A 19551-nucleotide genomic window follows, 5' to 3' on the forward strand; every position below is an offset into this window, starting at 1 on the left:
TCTACCCAAACTACAATCATTAGTCAGGCTGTCGCATCCGTTATTTTTATCAACACGCACGATGTGTGAATTGGTATTGACACTGATTATGATCTGCCGCTCGTAGTTACAATATATCTTTTAACTAAGCTCAGAGCTTATTTGGAATCTGCCTGCACCATAACAAGGTAGGAGGTTATGACATAATATTTTATTACCTATTATGTATGCGACGCCGTTCTGCCTTTTTCCATATTTCACATCAATTATTCGTTTATTGATATTACAAAACAACCTATCAATATAGCAATCGTTTCTTTATATCAAACCGTATTGTTTTACATCAGAAATTCTATTTAAGTTATCAATTATGTGCTATGACATATAAAAAGCTTGGCAATGTATTTTGTGTTATCTTGAAATAATGTTATGAGATCAAGATTGAAGTTGACATTTGATATGGTGATATCAATAAATCTTTTTTATGATACCAGATGTGTGATTGCATTTATTAATTTTGTGATGATTTTTAACAATAGGGTATGTAAGATAGCACTAAATCGATTATTGATATAATTAATTCCCCTTTTCTTACAATAAATGTTTTTGAGGCGGAGCGGATTGTCGTGTTTATCAAATAACATAAAATATTCAATAATTCACACTCAAACATATATGTATATGCAAAAAACAGTTTATCATACCTCCATGTCAAAATGACGAGATTTGATTTGTCCACGTTATCCTGATGATATAACCTGTAACCCGCCATGGAGGAAAATAAATTCCTCAGCGGGGGAATATATCTCCTGTACCCCGCTACGAGCTATACACGCTGCACGTGGATTTCCGGGAGGCGGAATAAATCCCTTATACCCCACTTCAAAGCAAAGAGCTTCACGCTTTTTCCAAGTCAATGGAAGTCACGTGACATAACACAATTTAACCTCAGCTCAATCGAACAGATGTTTTCTATTAATTTTGAATTTGTGTTAATTCTTTTACGATGTCACATTAAAACATGTCAGTAAGATAAATTTGTTGGGGCAGGATCACTTGAGGTACATAGGGCTCTTGGTATGAAATAAAACCTAACGCGAGACGCATAAAACCCATGTACTCCTCGTGATCCTGCTTCAACTTATAATATGGAACGATCGGGTAGCCTAGTGGTTAAAGCGTTCGCTCGTCACACCGAAGACTCGGGTTCGATTCCCGACATGGGTACAACGAGTGAAACCCATTTCTGGTGTCCCCCGCCGTAATATTGCTGGAATATTGCTAAAAGCGGCGCAAAACCATACTCACTCACTCAACTTATAATATGTGGTAGGTATGACAGGCACTATTAACGAATAGTAATTATTGTGTGTGACTGTCACGGAGATTTCTAGATTTGTTTGAACCAAGTAAATCATCATTATTGATATCACATTCTGGATTTCCATATTTCAATAAATATATTTGGATTAAGTGATATCTAAAAACTATTTAGTCATTATTTAAAGTCTTGATTGGGATGTCTATAATTGAAGATTTAAATCACTTATTCGATTTATTGATCTATTAAAATGCACCAGCATAATTAATAACTAAACATCGAATTTGTGATATCAATAAATGTATTTATTGCAGACAGTGTACGCTTTTCAATGTTTACTTATTCTCTATGACGTCTATGGGACCAAGGGTAACAATTAATATCATCATAAAATGACGTTATACGTTGAAATATTGTATGATTTATATATGTATTTTCTTAATAAGAACCCTTCGGGAACATCTTCCGTATGTTTCAGATGAAGACTAAGGTACTGCTGATAGTGTTGGTCGTCGCAGTGTTGTTGCTACACACTGGGGACGCCAGGAGACGACGTTCCTGGTTCCGGAGGTTATTTCGTTCGCGAAGACGTATGTTTGTATATGTTTGTCCACATTGTGTCTGTGTTTACATGTTGAAGGGCGATGGGGTCAGCCCAGAGGTTTGAAGCGTTCCCTCGTGCCGCCGAACAACGTTAACATATCCAAATACCAGTACATGCGTATCTCCAAAACAGCATTAACGGTAATAGATATATGTATATGTATTATTCTGAAGCTGAAGTTCCTCTTTATCGTTCTCAAGCTTCTTGCAAGAAGGTTATTTTGTTATAGTTCCCTGAATTATACTTTGTTCTGAAGGGCTATATATGATAACGATCAAGCTCGGCCAACAAGAAATGCCAATTCTTAAAGGTAAATGCCCGCACAACTTGCAAACAATGTTGCTACAGTTATCGGACCAGTTCATGCCAATTGCAAAACATATTAAACTGTCACTTGTATTTCCTACCATGAAACAATAACTTAAGAGGTTGATAAGAGAAAAGATGTTCCGAATTTCAATAGAAAATCTAACAATGAGCAGACCCGTAACGCTGGATTTTTGTGTCATATGTTTGTACTGTGATCACGTGCATTTCCTTTTCGACGGTGTAAATATCGACAGTCTGCTTGTCTCGATTTCGCCATTGGTACCACGGGTTTAACGATATTGTAATGTAGTGTCGCTGTATAAAGTTGAGATGACGACGTCAGAACAAGAAGCTATTTCAACGATATTATTTCTTGCATTTGTTGTACATACAGCGTGCAAGATATTGGGTAACAAATGCCGCTGGCACGGCCGAGATGTGGGAGACGTTGACGAAGCAGCCGTGGATCCACACCTCGACATACCCGAGACATCTGCTGAGTCGAAGTGAGGCGTGGGTAAATCATAATTGTTTCACGGGCTGCTGACCTCTTTAATCAATACAGTATCGTTCTCAGTGTAACAGCTGTCTGAAATCACGAACTGATACGTATGAGGCAAGGGAGATAACTCTCATTCCGGAATTGCTTACGTTGTTATGATAGCACGAGACTCGTATAGGTGAAGTTGACAGTTGTAAGTATAAGAATGCTGTATTCACCGACTTGAACATGTCTGGAAACGCCTTTTTCACAAGTCAAGTCGGTGAAAACAGCAGTTTCTTACCAGTTATGCTTGAACTCCTATTCCCAGAAGGAGGATTCCACTATATTTATGTAACAGAAAGTTTCACTCAATAACCAATGTCCAGCTATATCCAGTGAAGACGTGTCGAGAACGCAACAAAGGTTAGGAGGGGTAGGAAATGGATTTGATGAATGACACGGTCACTTCGCAGCTCATCAGATGCATCACTGCCGAAATCTGGACATCACGTAAGTTGAATATCTCCTGAAGAACTACTGTTCCATGTAGAGAGTGACATCGCCACAGCCTACCTCATTGTCATTGAACACAGCATTCGTGGTAGTTACCTGACATGTGGTGTAGATGTGGCATGTAATATCGGGACGTTTTTTAGCAGATTGTTTGAAACATTTAACACGTGAAAATGACAAGTTGCAGTGGAAGATTACTAACAGAGACTGACTAGCCCAGTAGATATGTCCTACCCTAGTGTGCTACTCTCTTCTAAGCTGAGCCTGGCCTCACAGTCATATCTTACAGTGTACCCAATAATTACCAACATGTTTTGTTCATATTCCAGGTAACGATTCTGTGAGCGTTGGGCATACATATTGTGACACTGTGAAGATGGATGCACAATAAAACTCAACAACAAAGTTTCATAACGTGTCCTTTTTAATACCAAATATAGTTTTAAAATAGTTTACAAACATGGCCTTGATAACACATACTGGAGATAATGAGTCCACCTGGGTACCATCAAAATATATATCCAGTTTAAAGGTGTTCGAGATAAGCCGTGACTAGAAGACAGAAGATAATCTGTCGGGACCATAATGTCAATTCAAACATCAACGTCAGAGAATAATCAGTTTTGAATATCTCACGAAACAAAGCTCATTTGTCGTGAAAGCAAAATAGCGATTTATTTCAAAATTAGTGTTATCATTTTTTTATTTTTTTATTTTGCGTTTTGATGAATATGTTAGTAAGTCTATTTCTGTTTTGTAGATCATCGTCCCATGTACAAAATTTTTCTTCTTTTTTTAAATAATATTTTTATTTCAATTCAGTACACATAAATGCAACATTGGTGCATGAGATATATAAGTGTAGCAATTCATGAATTTTAAAACATGATCAGATATGGGTATGTACATATATTGATTGACTGAGAAATTATAATAGGTTGATAATTCCTCCCATTTTCTGTCGAATCTATTCAAACTTCTATTTTTCATTGCGATAATTCTTTTTCTATTTTACATACATCTTTCAATATTTTTATGAAAAAAAGGAAAGCATAATGGAGTTTTCTTAATCCTTGACTGATGAATGTATTTTTTTACAAGAAGAATTATATGGTTGTAAAGAAAGTTGTTTTTGTTGTAGCAAAATAACTTATCCAGAATGGTAATATGAATATCATATGCAAGTTTCGAGTTTAGGTACATTGCAATTTCTAACCTTGATCATTCACTCACTTGACTCACTTTCATTTTTATCACTCACTCTCAGTTAATCACTTACGCACTCACTTGCCCCACTCTCAGTTGATCAATAAAGCATACAGGACCATAGATGAACTATCACACTGTCAGTCGATTCATACATGATCAAACCATTCAGTGTAACGAATATTGTTGTTGTTCAGAATTTATGAACTGATTATATATAATACAGACGAACCGTTTTAGCTCACAATACAGTCTCCTTCCAGAACATCGGCGGTAGTTTATGAGTGGACCACCTTGTGCTACAACACTCAGGTTGCGAGTGGCGGGTGTGTATCATTGTACGTATACGCTGAATGTGGGACTGGCTGCTCAGACTTAAACCTGTAAACATATATTCATTACTGTGCAGTGTTCGTTCACATGTAGGGGCGGCAGGGTAACCTAGTTGTTAAAGCGTTCGCTCGTCATGCCGAAGGCCCGGGTTCGATTCCCCACATGGGTACAGTGTGTGAAGCCTTTTTTCTGGTGTCCCCCTACCGTGATATTGCTGGAATATTGCTAAACGCGGCGTAAAACCATACTCACTCACTCACCCGTGCCCATGTCATCGACCGACATTTACCGATAATTGGTATAATACATATGTAATAACTTCCTTTATTATTGAATATCATATATTATGAGTCAGTGAGGTTTAAGGTCGATTTGAAAAGTATTTCTGGCGTGGCAACCATAATGTAATGCGACTCCTGTCGTAAATGTCTGCCACTTTCCTCAAACCCATGAGTATCCTGGCAACAAATAACATTCCGGCGCCTTAGATAACTGGTCCATACTTGTCCCCAGCGCATTTCGTGTTGCGTGGACCGCCTCCGTGGTCTAGTGGTAGAGCGTCTATCCGGAGAACGGAAGGTTGAGGGTTCGATCCCAAGTCGCGTCATGCCAAAAAAAAGTAAAATATGGTACTTGATGTTACTTTGCCTGGCGCTCGGCATTAAGGGGATAAAACAAGGACTTGTCGGCTCGGAGTCTGTATACTGTGTAGGGTATTCATGTTACACTGCGGCATGGTATCTCAGAGGACTAGAACTAAAAACTCCGACATTAAACCGGACAAGCACAAGCAGCCACACACAGACTTACACACTCACACAAATTTGCAAGCACATCGCCATACAACTCCAGTAATCCTGAACGCGACATTAAACCCCATTTTACCTCACCTCACCTAGTTATGTGTGAAAAGACCGCCTCCGTGGTCTAGTGGTAGAGCGTCCGCCCGGAGAGCGGAAGGTCCGGGGTTCGATCCCCGGTCGCGTCATACCAAAAGACGTTAAAAGATGGTACTTGTTGTTACCCTGTCTGGCGTTTACAGGAATATACGGTTTTTGCATTGGACGAGAGGTCGGTCACATGACCGCGAAATTGACGTTCATAAGTGTATGAACGACACAATTTGACGTTCATACGTTTTTCACGAAACCGTGTTCTTGAAATGACGTAAACACTGACGGACTACTTCCACATTCCTGGGGAAACCCCTGGGAATTCCATAGCACGAAAACATACATAAGCATTATTTCTGATCATTTAGAACCTTTAATCTTGGTCTCAGCAATTCAGTATACATTGAGAAACGTAAGAGAGCTTGACTGCATGATTGTTCACGATTTTCCTCGCTACGGCCCATCCCAATGAACAAACGAAGAAATGCACATCCAAACTATCGCCAGTATCGACTTGATCTGTGTCTAGGCTGACAGTGACCGTCTCCAGCAATCTATGAATTTACCTTGGTGGCTGTTTGACGCATCTTTAATCACCTTTTAATAATCGGTCAGTTGATCAATGATGACTAACACCTGTAACCGCCACAGGTCCATTAACAACTTCGGAAATCCTCCCGTCACGTTTATCGTGTCGGCCATTTTGACGTCTTGTACTTGATGTAAATGTATTACGACGCGCTGTCATTGTGACTGACTTACTGAGGTAGTTCATTACAGACCTCATCGTTACCTCTCATCTAATGGGGATATTATATGAACACATGTGTTGCGTAAGATGTTTCTGAAGAGCAAGTTCTGCATCCATTCGCTCATGTCACCTCTCTTTTTGGGGAACTATTTTATTCCGCGATATAGCTGGTTGTTGTTTGGCTGTCAGTGTAAACATGAAGTCACACGTACTAAATGAAATTGTGTTTAGATCTTGGCCTACATCCTTTGAGGTAAGAATTGACTTTCACTTTGTGTGAGTTCATTGGATTATGAAGCAAGCTCCGACGTTCATACAGTTTGGCCCTCACTCTATGGAGGTTCATAATCCAATGAACTCACACAAAGTGAAGGTCAATTCTTAAATGAATCACTATCAAATATTGATGATACCAGGTGTTCGCGACAAGGTGAGCGTATCCTGCCCCACCGGTGGCACCCGTCACAAACACATGCAAAGGCAAGTCAATTGTTAAGCTAAAAAAACACGGGAACATATGGCATCCTCTCGATCAAACATCAGGACTTGACGAAAATAAAACTCTGGCAGCTATAGCAATCCGCCTTTTGATCAACAGAGATCAGTGATATAACATCTCGTCTGCCTATGAAGATTTAATCAATCAATAGGCCTGTGTAATTAGTATGCAATCAGCTTGTCACAGCCTTAAAATCCTTTTAATCCTTAACCTCACTGTAAATCTGGCTTCATTATCTGTGTACTATTTGTTATTCTTACTGCACGTCTGGCTTTAGCCAATCACCTGTGTGCTACTTCTTTTCTATCACCATGGTTGTCAATGTTAATCTGCTTCTTATCACATGTCATGCATATATACCTCTCTTCATTTGGTTGTGGTTACTCCAGCTTGATAACGGTGTAACAATCGACACCAAGACGTCGCTGTATGCAATAAACCAGAAGCTGGTATCCATAACGTTACGTTTTGTTGTCACCTTCACTATATTCCAGCAATGTGGCGGCGGGAGACGCCAGAAATAGGCTTCCAGCATAAGTGTACCCATGCCTTGTGTGGAATTGAAACACTTCGGTGTGGACCTGTGAAGATCCGGGGTAGAATAGGTCTTCAGAACCATGCTTGCTGTAAAAGGCGACTATGCTTGTCGTAGAAGGCGACTAACGTTATCCGGTCGTCATGCTCTCTGACTTGATTGATGCATGTCATCGTATCCCAATATCGTGGATGTTCATAATATCAATCACTGGATTGTCTGACCGCCGTCATATAGCTGGAATACTGTTGAGTGCGGCGTTAAACAACAAATAAACAAAACTTCGGTGCGACGAGCGAACGGTTATGTAGATTGACTACCCCTGCGCCTCTACTTACATCTGAAGTATTTACAATAATACAAACACACATTTGTTATGTGACTTTATTTATTAATGTTCATACTCATTTTGTTACACATGGGAATATGAGTTGGACATCTTGGGTTTCGCTTGTGAACACGATTATTCTGAAAGAGAAAGTAAACAAAGTGTGAATACAGGAAGTAAAGGATGTATATAATTCCTTAATAGTTTACACCGATAATCATAAGACAGACATCATGCGTGTGTGTGCGCGCACGTGTCTCTCTGTGTGTGTGTGTATGTCTGTGTGTGTGTGTGTGTGTGTGTGTGTGTGTGTGTGTGTGTGTGTGTGTGTGTGTGTGTGTGTGTGTGTGTGTGTGTGTGTGTGTGTGTGTCCATTGTATTAATTCATCCCAGCAAACACTGTCATTCAAAATAAGACATGTGGATTGTACTGAAACAGGAAACGAATGAATTCAGATTTACAATCTTTTTGTAAATCAATGTTTACAATCTTTCAGAAACACCTTGCATCTTAGAAAAAGACCCACTAAGTATTGTGCATCTATTCAGGTATGATAGTTTGCTTACTGGTCAAGGTGTTATAAGTGTCCTTTATGGCCAACAGGGTCGGCATAGTTAAAGAAATGAGTTAAGCCTTTGAAAATTATGATGGTCGTCAAGTTGGCATCATACTTTCCATACCATCAACATCTGACATTCCAGTGGACACTCTCTTGAAATCATGTTTCAAAATCGGCGACAAAATTCTTTCCATAATCATAAGAACATACTTCATTTCGTTTTTACTTTTTCAACGTGAATTTGATGAATGACCACTTCGGTGAAATGTCAAATGGATATATAAACTCCTGAAGAATTCATAGTTTCAAATCAGAAATAAATAAAACGAAAATATGTGATTTAAGTGGAACCATGTGTCTTTATGACTTTAATGTTGGGGTTAAACGTCTCACCCATCTCGAGGTCTACAGCTTCCCGGACTTGACGCTGGTAGAGGCTGATGTCTTCCTTGTCTGCTTCTGGAAACACAAGAAGGTCTTATTGCTATGTATGCCAGGAATAGTTGGGCCCATTGAGCAAATTATGTATGTTGGATGAGTTCACCTCCACATTATTGATGATGACATTTCTATACCATTTCAAAGTGGCACTTGAAGTAAGAAGGCTCGTGACTCCTCTACAGGAGAGTGGTTATCTCCCTTACCTGTGATGTAACCATCCTGGACAAGGTCCTCCACGTCTCTGGTTGCCAGCACCATCATGATCTCGTCGTCACTGACTTGACCGTCGCCATCCACGTCAAACTCGCTCACGTCCCGTTTACCTGGTGATGGATATAAGTACAATTCTTTTTTTAGGTATATATCAGATTTGGACCGATCACGCCCTACTGACTACTGACAAGTGCGAACAACAATCCGCTGTCCGGTGCTGCGGTACTACTCGTATGTCACGCCAAATCATTCAGATTGAGACATAAACGTTTTAGGTTATTTTCTAGACGTACCTTCCGAACCATACTTTGATGACGTTGGAAGATCATCCCGTACGGGGCATGGGAGGCCCATTCGGCAACATCGGGCACGCCAGAAACCTATGATTGTGGGTTTGTAGCCCGGTTCGCCCCGATTATGTTTCTAGGTTTGTCAGCACCACACCCGTGCTCGTGGGTTTCACCGAAGTGGTAAACGTCTGAGACCTGCATCACTACGGGCTTTTCTCCCACATTAAGCTGACACGCCGTGATATAACTGGAATACTGTTTAAAACGGCGTTAAACCCAACTTACTCACTCACTCATGCCGATATGTACCGATATATTCCCACAGTATCAGGAAGGCAGCTATCACCATAAAGTAAAATCGAAAGAAAATCGAGTCAATTGTACGATTACGATAAAAACATGAGCATGTGTTTTTGAATCACTATCAAATGAGTGATACTGCCAGACTCCTGATTATTCACGTGGGTGACCCCATACTTGTTGTCATGGTAGTGTTGGGGAATTATCAGATTAAGAAGAAGAAAGAGGTTATCCTTGTTCGATATTTTCTTGACTTCATTAAATACCCCTTGTGTCACGAGACAAGCACCTACCAGATTTAATTGCTTCTCCAACCTTTTTGACAGTTGAGACAACTTTCCTCCCGGCATCGACTACTTTCGTAGCGACGCGTCTGACGGCACTTCCAACTGCACGTACAATACTCCTGAACCGTGGCAAACGAATACCCCAGGAATCGGTTCCGGGCAGGGCCACCATGGCAGTCAGGAACAGGAGGACGAGGGCGATCTTCATCTAGGTAGAAACATTGGTTAATCCACTGACGTGTTCTGAGAACGTTAAATGTGTCATGTGCATGAAGGTTAGCAAATGCATAAAGTCAAGGCTTAAAATGTAAGTGAATAAGTGAGTATAAGCAATGTTCATGCAATATCACGGCGGAAATGGGCTTCACACAATGGATCCCGGGTCTATTATTTGATGATCGAACGTTTAACCACAAGGCTTTAACTGGTAATTGGCACAAGACAGTGTGTCACTATGGTTTCATTTTAATACTAATGAAGTTCCATTGACGCTTGACCGCCTCCTCGGTCTAGTGGTAGAGCGTCTGCCCTGGGAGCGGAAGGTCGGGGGTTCGATCCCGGACGTGTCCAAACAAAAGACGCTTAAAGATTATACTGGCGCTCGGCATTTTGGGGATAAAAAACGGAATGGCCTGCTCTGAGTCAGTATACTGTGGCAGAGTAGGGTATTCATGTTAGACTTGGGCATGGCATGTTCGTGGGCTAGCACTATAAGTCGGCATTAGTCCGGACTAGTACAAGCACACACACACACACACACACACACACACACACACACACACACACACACACACACACACACACACACACACACACACACACACACGCGTACATGCACTTCGCTACATAAGTGCCAGAATCTTGAACGCGACGTTAAACCCCTTTTCACCTTACCTCCATTGACATTGTTTAACGCGGATTTGATGTCAGTGTTAAACAATACCATATATTTTTCTAATTTGACGTTTACACGATATATGGCTTTTATGGACGAGAGGTCGGTAAGTGTATGAACGACACAATTTGACGTTCATACGTTTCTCACGAAACCTGTTCTTGAAATGACGTAAACACTGACGGACTACTTCCACATTCCTGGGGAAACCCCTGGGAATTCCATAGTACGAAAACATACATAAGCATTATTTCTGATCATTTAGAACCTTTTATCTTGGTCTCAGCAATTCAGTATACATTGAGAAACGTAAGAGAGCTTGACTGCATGATTGTTCACGAATTTCCTCGCTACGGCCCATCCCAATGAACAAACGAAAAAATGCACATCTAAACTATCGTCAGTATCGACTCAATCCGTGCCTAGGCTGACAGTGACCTCTCCAGCAATCTATGAATTTACCTTAGTGTCTGTTTGACGCATCTTTAATCACCTTTCAATAATCGGTCAGTTGATCAATGATGACTAACACCTGTAACCGCCAAGGGTTCATTAACAACTTCGGAAATCCTCCCGTCACGATTATCGTGTCGGCCATTTTGACGTCTTTTACTTGATGTAAATGTATTACGACGCGCTGTCATTGTGGCTGACTTACTGAGGTAGTTCATTACAGACCTTTCTCATCTAATGGGGATATTATATGAACACATGTGTTGCGTAAGATGTTTCTGAAGAGCAAGTTCTGCATCCATACGCCCATGTCACCCCTCTCTTTTTGGGGAACTATTTTATTCCGCGATATAGCTGGTTGTTGTTTGGCTGTCAGTGTAAACATGAAGTCACACGTACTAAATAAAATTGTGTTTAGATCTTGGCCTACATCCTTTGAGGTGAGAAATTGTGATAAAAAATTATAAGAATTGACTTTCTCTTTGTGTGAGTTCATCGGAGTATGAACCTTCATAGAATTTGGCCCTCACTCTATGAAGGTTCATATTCCAATGAATTCACACAAAGTGAAGGTCAATTCTTAAATGTCCACTTCAAAACATACAACATATATTTCGTTAATCACGAAAAACTGAATGTAAAAATATTGACATACAAAACAATAATTGCCTTAAATGTAATCTATGTACGCATTGGACTCAAACAGCAAAGGAAGAATAGGAAAGATATAATATACATTCATACAAAAGACACCTACCTTTGCAGTTCTGGATATCAGCGGACAATGTTGGGGATGGACTGGTACATGTCGGGTATATATTGCATGGATGTGTTGATGGTTACACTACCACATCCGGATGCAATGATCTTTCTGACATTATCTGGCCAGCCATCTGACAACTCAATTACTTATTTTAGAGACATCAATAGAATCGGTCTGGCAGTTTATTTCACATGAATCACTCACCTGTAACAGATTGTTTTATATCCTAACATTATTGGAAAAAATTGTTAACGTTTATGCACCAAAACTCTGTGAAAATTCCTTTTTGTACTGAAAATATAAACTGACGGGAAAACATATAAATTCAATTTATCCAAAAAAATTAAAAACGTTATAAAAATGTCCCCGAAACACTGCAAACGTATGATGAAAAATACACTATTAACCCCTAGGTACCCCTGTCAAACTCATCGAAAACAAACCGCCATTTGTTTCATTTTTAGCCACCATTAAAGGTGGTTATGTTTGTTGTTTAACGCCGCACTTAGCAATATTCCCGCTATATGACGACAGTCTGTAAATAATCGAGTTCAGACAATCCAGTGATTGACAACATGCGCACAATTGGGATACGATGACATGCATCAACCGAATCAGCAACCAAGTCAGCGAGCATGACCATCCGATCCCGCTAGTCGCCTCTTACGACAAGCATGGGTAGCTGAAGACCTATTCCAACTCGGAATCTTCACGGGAATCATCAAAATTTGTTTTGCCCGGCAGTTTATGTACATGTTTGAAGATCAAACCCATAATTTTTGTTCAAGTATCAGTATGTCTGATCTGATATCATTTTTAAGCAGTTTTGGCTGATCATGTGCACGTTAAATCGACACGAGCTTTTTCGAACATTTGCTGATAACGCTATCCTGTCTTGTGGTGTACTCTTAGTACTTGTTTTGCGACTTTCTGGACAGCGACAATATGGAGTCAGTAATGAATCAATAGTTTCCTGCTGTCTACCATCTCTGTGTACCATCTCTGTGTACCATCTCTGTTTACCATCTCTGTGTACCATCTCTGTGTACCATCTCTCCTGAACTACGGCACTAAACACATCCAAAATGCACTATCGTCTGATTATCAGAGATTTTTTTATATCATTGGCCACAAGAATATATATACTATGGTTTACGTACCCCATCGTTCATGCCATTAATCGGTAGCGGTTATCAAAATTCGTACCAAATGTATTCTTTTTGAATTTGTGTTATATAATTTTTTTTATTATGATTTCACTTTTTTAAGTTTGGCGCGAATCATCGAGTAAACTTAAGTAATATCAACAAAATCAAGACTACGTTTAAACTTTAAAGAGGATTAATTAAATGTAACACTACATATTATCAGGAGTGTCTCAGCGATAACAGCCTGTATGCGTATTTATTAATTTAAAATGAATAATCATAATGCGAGGATTTCCTTTGACGATACATAGTGGAAGGATATTGATTTTGTTTAATGTCATAAGACAAACTGTTGTTGATATATAGATCAAACAGCGGACTTTTATTGTTGATACATGAAGTAAATGTTGCTAAGTTATACAAATCATCATTATATAGTGAAAGCTATTTAATGGATGTGAATCTGAGAACGTTTAGAACATCACTGTCACAATTTAGATGTAGTTCACATATATTCCTGAATAAACCAAGAAGTAAGAGTGAGTGAGTGAGTGAGTGAGTATGGTTTTACGCCGCTTTTAGCAATATTCCAGCAATATCACGGCGGGTGTCACCAGAAATGGGCTTCACACATTGTACCCATGTCGGGAATCAAACCCGGGTCTTCGGCCTGACGAGCGAACGCTTTAACCACTAGGCTACACGACCACCCCCCCCCAAGAAGTAGGAGATTGTGTTCACAGTGTAGCTCCGATTCAGTGGAGTATGTATGTTATAAGCTGTTGCAGCATCACTTGGGGTACATGCGGTTGTATGCGTCCCGCGTTAGGTTTTAAAGCACGAATTTATCCAACCGACATGGTTTAATATGAAATTGTAAATGAATTAAAACAAATTCAAAATTGATAGAAAACAGCTGTTTGATTGAGCTGGGGTTAACTTGTGCTATTTTATCGAGATCACGTGAACCAATTAGATCTCATCATTCTGACATGGAGGTAACATTCAACATCTCCAGATCTCGACCAAATCGAACACCTCTGGGATGAACTCGGTCGACGTGTAGGTAAGCGTCAGAACACACTACAGACACTCCCACAAGCAGAATGGCGCAGAATTCTGCAGGACAGAATTCGTACACTTATCCAGTCAGTGCCGAGGAGATGCAGAGCCGTGATTGCTGCCCGGGGCGGTCACAAGAGCTGCTGAGTTCAGCGCAACCCTGTGGCCTTTTGTGACATGACAATGTACAGTTTTCAATGCCTTTGTACAGAGACAACATGTGACTATCTAGCTCCAAAATTGCATATATATATCTAGGATATGAAATTAAATATATCGACTTTATTAGGTACAATAAATTTACTAAACATCTACCTGTGCGTTTCCTTTTTTGAAGAGTGTATATATCATTCCATGTCAATGAGAAAGTACTTCGTGTGTACAGTCTCTCTGCTTATACATTGTTAGAAATGTACTGTTGGCCTGTGGCCTGTATTGAGATAAAAAAAAGATTGATTGATTGATTGCTGATATCTATTGTTGACTTTGTGATATTGGTTTTCTCATCTTCCTTCACATTAAATGTAGACTATAAGTGCGGTCATTCTGTTGTTCTGTCTTGTTCTGTTACCAGCACAATACCTGGGAAATGAACGGCTGATACTGAATGTTGTCACTGTGAGGCGGAGCAGCCCTCATTCAACACGACAGCTGATGTTGTCAAAAGCTAGAATGATTGATTTCTTCAAATGCTTGCGCTGATTAATGTGACCGTGGTGTCTGTATAATACACAGTGCCATACTGCATACAGCAACATCCTGTCAGCGCTTGATGTCAGTAGAGACCAATAGAGTTAATTCTGCGTTGTGTATCATGTGTGTGAGCGTGTCTGTGAGCGCGCGTGTGTGCCTGCGCGTGACTGTGTCTGTGTAAGTGTACATGTGTGTGTGCGGAGGGTGGGGTGGGGTGTTGTGTGTGACATGTGGGTTGGTTTGTTGAGTGCCTCTGTGTGTACGTGTGTGTCAAAACTTCCCATTGAGAAAATGACCATAACGACACAACAACAACAGTACTTCTAACGAAACACCCAACACAATTCCTCATTTGCCAAAATAGTATTGAAAGGTCTATTATGGTTCATCATCAACAATGTACAACTACATGTAGTATATAGTGGCGGCACTCTTCTACACAGTGTGGATATACAACATATTGTGGAATTATACTCACGCAGTACCAATGTGTGGAATATATATAAAACGCAGGAGTGACAACCGGACACTGTAACAGTGAACCATTGAGGAAGTAGCTTTGTAACCTCCTTTACCAATGTTACAGCCAAATAATGACAGAAATTTCAGCCAGAAATGAGTTTCATACATTACGTGGGTGTGGAATCTCAACAAACGTTTGGCAATTCCAAATCCCGATTTCATGTAATGATTGCTTTACAGCGTGTAGCTGTTCCTCGATAATTTAAATAAATGTGGAAATATATTTTAATCAAACAACCAGATGAACAACTATAAATATAAGTTGTGAAATTCAGCAGCGTCAACACAACATGGCATTTGGTACCACTCTGTGACGTCATATAGCTGTGTGACTTAAGAACTAACGTTGCATGGCTCGATTCGTTGTCCGTTTGAAGAATGCTGACGTAGTCTCTGTGTTAGATTGAATTAATATTCTATACAGTATTGCTAGAATATATTGAATTCAACAAACAGGGATAAAACTCATCATTGATCCTACCTCAAATATAATACGGATCTCTTAACCTTTTGAAAATATTACTCTCGACCAATCACATGGTCCCTGATTCCGTGTTATCTGTGTCACTGTCATGGCAGAATAGAACCAACTGTAATCAAATGAGGTTCGAACTACGATCTGAATCCTGTAACCATTTCTATCATGGAAACGAATCGCATCCACGATCGAAACGTCTAAGTTGAAGACACTGTAGGATTATTGTCAATATGACAGTGTTTGTGGTTGTAGAATATAATATGTTTCTGCTAGCAGAATTACTAACAGTTTATCATGGTATTTCCATAACATTAGTATGCAACCAATTTAAATTTCATTAAAATAAGCAATCTAGAATAAATCAATTATTTCGTTTTACAAGACAGAAATGGCATAAGGGAGAGCATTTATGGGTGTCAAGTTCTTTACCTGATGAAGGAGAAAGTATATACTTTTACTCTTACTCAGAGTCACTTCCAAATGCCATTCAAAGACTTGAGAAATGACAACCGTTTTAACCTGAGTACTTTCCTGAATAATCGCAAATATTTAAGCTTGCTACTAAAGAAGATAAAGTAAAGTAAATAGTAAACAGCTTGTAAGTAAGGATAAGATATATGGATAAACAACTTCTACTTCTACATGCCTCTCAATGAAATAGCTGGTAGTTAAAAGTACAACAAACAACACATGTTCCTATTTTCAATTTTTGCAGCTAAATTACAACATTCTTTATTCTTCTGCAGCAGTTTAAGCAGGATTTATGCTCTGCTTGCCTTAATCATCTTGATTGGTTCTTTGAAAAAGTGGAATATGTGGCGAAAAGTTGAACGTTCTGACGTTTGGGAACACGTATGTGGATGTTCTCGACAGAATATGATCTGCATTGACTGACATATAATTTAAACCGTAACAATCTCTCACGCGTAGTTTGTCATTGCGATACTATTTCTTTGTCGCGATTCGTCCTTTTCAATTGTCTAGAAGTAACAAACACAGAACTATTAGCGGAACGAATCCAATGCATCTTTATTCATCACTATATCGCTGATGGTTACTGCAACAACTATGCATCATTATGTATAGTTAAAACATGCCATATATAGTTAACATTTTTTTTTTTTGAAGTTTACACGATATACGGCTATTCCATTGGACGAGAGGTCGGTCACGTACGAACGTCAAATTGTGTCGTTCATACACTTGTGAACGACACAATTTGACGTTCGTACGTTTTGTACGAGACCAAGTTCTTGAAATGACGTAAACACTGACGGACTACTTCCACATTCCTGGGGAAACCCCTGGGAATTCCTTAGCACAAATAAATACATAAACGTTCTTTCTGAACATTTAGACCCTTTAATCTTGAACTCAGCATTTCAGTATACATTGAGAAAGGTAAGAGAGCATGACTGCTTATTGTTCACGAATATCCTCGCTACGACAAATCCTTATAAACAAACCGAAGAAATGTACTTCCAAACTATCGTAGTATCGAGTCTAGGCTGACATTGACAGTCTACAGCAATCTAAGATTTTACCTTAGTCTCTATTTGACACATCTTTAATCACCTTTCAATGATCGACCAGTTGATCAATGATGACTAAAACATGTAACCGCCACAGGTTCATTAACAACGTCCGAAATCTCTGCCGTCACGTTTATCGCGTGGGCCACTTTGTACTTGATGTAAATGTATTACGACGCGCTGGCATTATGACTAACTTACTGAGGTAGTTCTTAACAGACCTTTCTCATCTAATGGGGATATGATTTGAGTACATTGTTTACAGAAACTACAAAAGTTGTCCCTGTTGAGCATATACATACGCTCATGTCACTTCTCGTTTTGAAGTAACTATTTTATTCCGCTAAACATGAAGTCACACCCACTGAATATAATATTGCCTATAGATCAAGGTCTACGTCCTTTGAGGTAAAAATAGTGATATAAAAATTAGCTCCGACATTCATACAGTTTGGCCCTCAGACTATGAAGGTTCATACTGCAATGAACTCACACAAAGTGAATGTCAGTTCTTAAATATATTGTTAAGATATAATTATTAGTTGATATATTAAACCACAATGCATAAACAAACTATGCGTAGTTGGCCAGTACGAGTTTATCTTCGTGTTGTATTCGAATTTTCGGCCGTACGCCAAACATCATAAGTATACCGAGGCTTATTTTGAAACAAGACATTGATTGGTTACATAAATATTTACTTTGAGCAGAATATTGCTTGAATTTTATTGCCCCGAATCCAAAACCCAGGAGGTCTTTGGTGGCGTTTTATTCAAATGATAGAGCACGCTGAAGGGTTAGCTTTCTGCGCAAAGGCGATTTAATGCTGAATTTGACGAACATAGAACTCAATGTAAGTTTCATGACGATATGTGTAGCAGTTTCTGATTACAGAGTGTATGTTTACAGGTTGAAGTGGAGTAGAGTCGAATCTAGTGTAAAGACGTAGAAAATATTTTTAGTTAATACCGTACAGTTTCCACCTTCCTATGAAATGTTGACAGGGATTTCTACCTGTACACACAACTGTTGAATGGACTTCTCAGCCTGTGTCTATTGGTCTCATGTCAGCTCAACAGTAAAGTACACTTGTCCTCTTACCTGTACATTATTCAAGCCCAATTCATCTTCAAACTATCAACACTGCCATCTCATCGATTGTTGCGGTCATATAGTCATAGTCGTCTGATTATATTTGAAAGTTGATTTCTTTTCTTAAAAGAAATGTTCATCAATCTCTGGTTTTTACGTCATATCATTGATCTTGGAACATATGGATTTTTAACGAAGAAGATGGGCTTCATTGTTGTTGAATGGTAGGATTAAACGTGTATTATATTTCCAATCTTCCCATGATGAGAGGCCGACCTTTTGATGCTGATGGGTTCCTACCCGCCAATACTCTGCCCTCCAGTGGGAACTACTAACCGTCACCATATTTCCGGTAACGTAAAGAGCGATCCATCAGTTAGGCAGCCACCGGCAATCAAGGAGGGCCTTGCATGGGGAATAACAGTTCATAATCTCGGGAGGGACATTTATGCATTGTTACAAGGCTTGGTCGTGGCATAATATGAAATTGTCAGTGCCCTGAACATGTATACCACCGTCGGCGTCGTGACAGTAGCGACTTCAAGCAACACCTCGGCACGTGTACGTCTTTGTGGGTGATCAGGTCTACATTAATCAAGTCGCGCTGGTTGATGGCAAGCAATAAGTCGTTAACTTCAATAAAGGAAATTTGAACGCGGCGACCTTTTTTATATACCTGTTCCGGGTGATTGGTATTATTTTCCAGGCCCTAATCGAGTGTTTACAGAATTTCAACACGCAAGCGAACGGGTAATAATTCTATTTTCACAAGCCCTAATAACGGATTTTGTAATAACATTTGATCAAGAGATATTTAGCAGTGGCCATGTAACTATGTGCGTTTCTCAGTTTTAACCTCTTAGTGTTGACTGGTCATACTGTATCTACTCCAAGTCTTACAACAAGACTGTGAAATTCATGGCCACCCACGCAACCCTCCCTGCACAGGTATTTCATTTGAAGACGCTAAGACACGAACTTGGACAATACACTGCTCTATGGACGTTTAGAGTACACGTTCAATAATTCAAGTGAAAGATTTTTCAGTGGTGAGGACTACCGTTACA

The 19551-nt window shown here is 39.6% G+C and overlaps 1 protein-coding gene and 1 long non-coding RNA gene across 3 annotated transcripts; one reads left to right on the plus strand and one right to left on the minus strand.

Moving 5' to 3' along the window:
- Positions 1–101: 101 nt before the first annotated feature.
- On the plus strand, positions 102–3600 carry LOC139474797 (uncharacterized). Of its 2 annotated transcripts, XR_011653999.1 has the most exons (4): positions 102–167; positions 1779–1890; positions 2608–3207; positions 3540–3593. It is a non-coding gene; the product is annotated as an uncharacterized lncRNA (long non-coding RNA). The 2 variants fall into 2 exon arrangements; XR_011653998.1 differs by having other exon boundaries at positions 2608–3600.
- A 4197-nt stretch (positions 3601–7797) lies between these two features.
- Positions 7798–11966, minus strand: LOC139475037 (uncharacterized). Its single transcript, XM_071258260.1, has 5 exons — positions 11952–11966; positions 9853–10054; positions 8960–9079; positions 8709–8774; positions 7798–7895 (listed from the first exon to the last, which is right to left on the minus strand). Exons 2-5 carry the CDS (start codon positions 10052–10054, stop codon positions 7891–7893), a joined length of 393 nt encoding a protein of 130 aa, XP_071114361.1. The 5' UTR covers positions 11952–11966; the 3' UTR covers positions 7798–7890.
- Positions 11967–19551: the final 7585 nt, after the last annotated feature.

This window comes from Haliotis cracherodii, unplaced genomic scaffold (assembly GCF_022045235.1).
Source record: "Haliotis cracherodii isolate W230 unplaced genomic scaffold, xgHalCrac1.p SCAF_3, whole genome shotgun sequence".
Lineage (NCBI taxonomy): Eukaryota > Metazoa > Mollusca > Gastropoda > Lepetellida > Haliotidae > Haliotis > Haliotis cracherodii.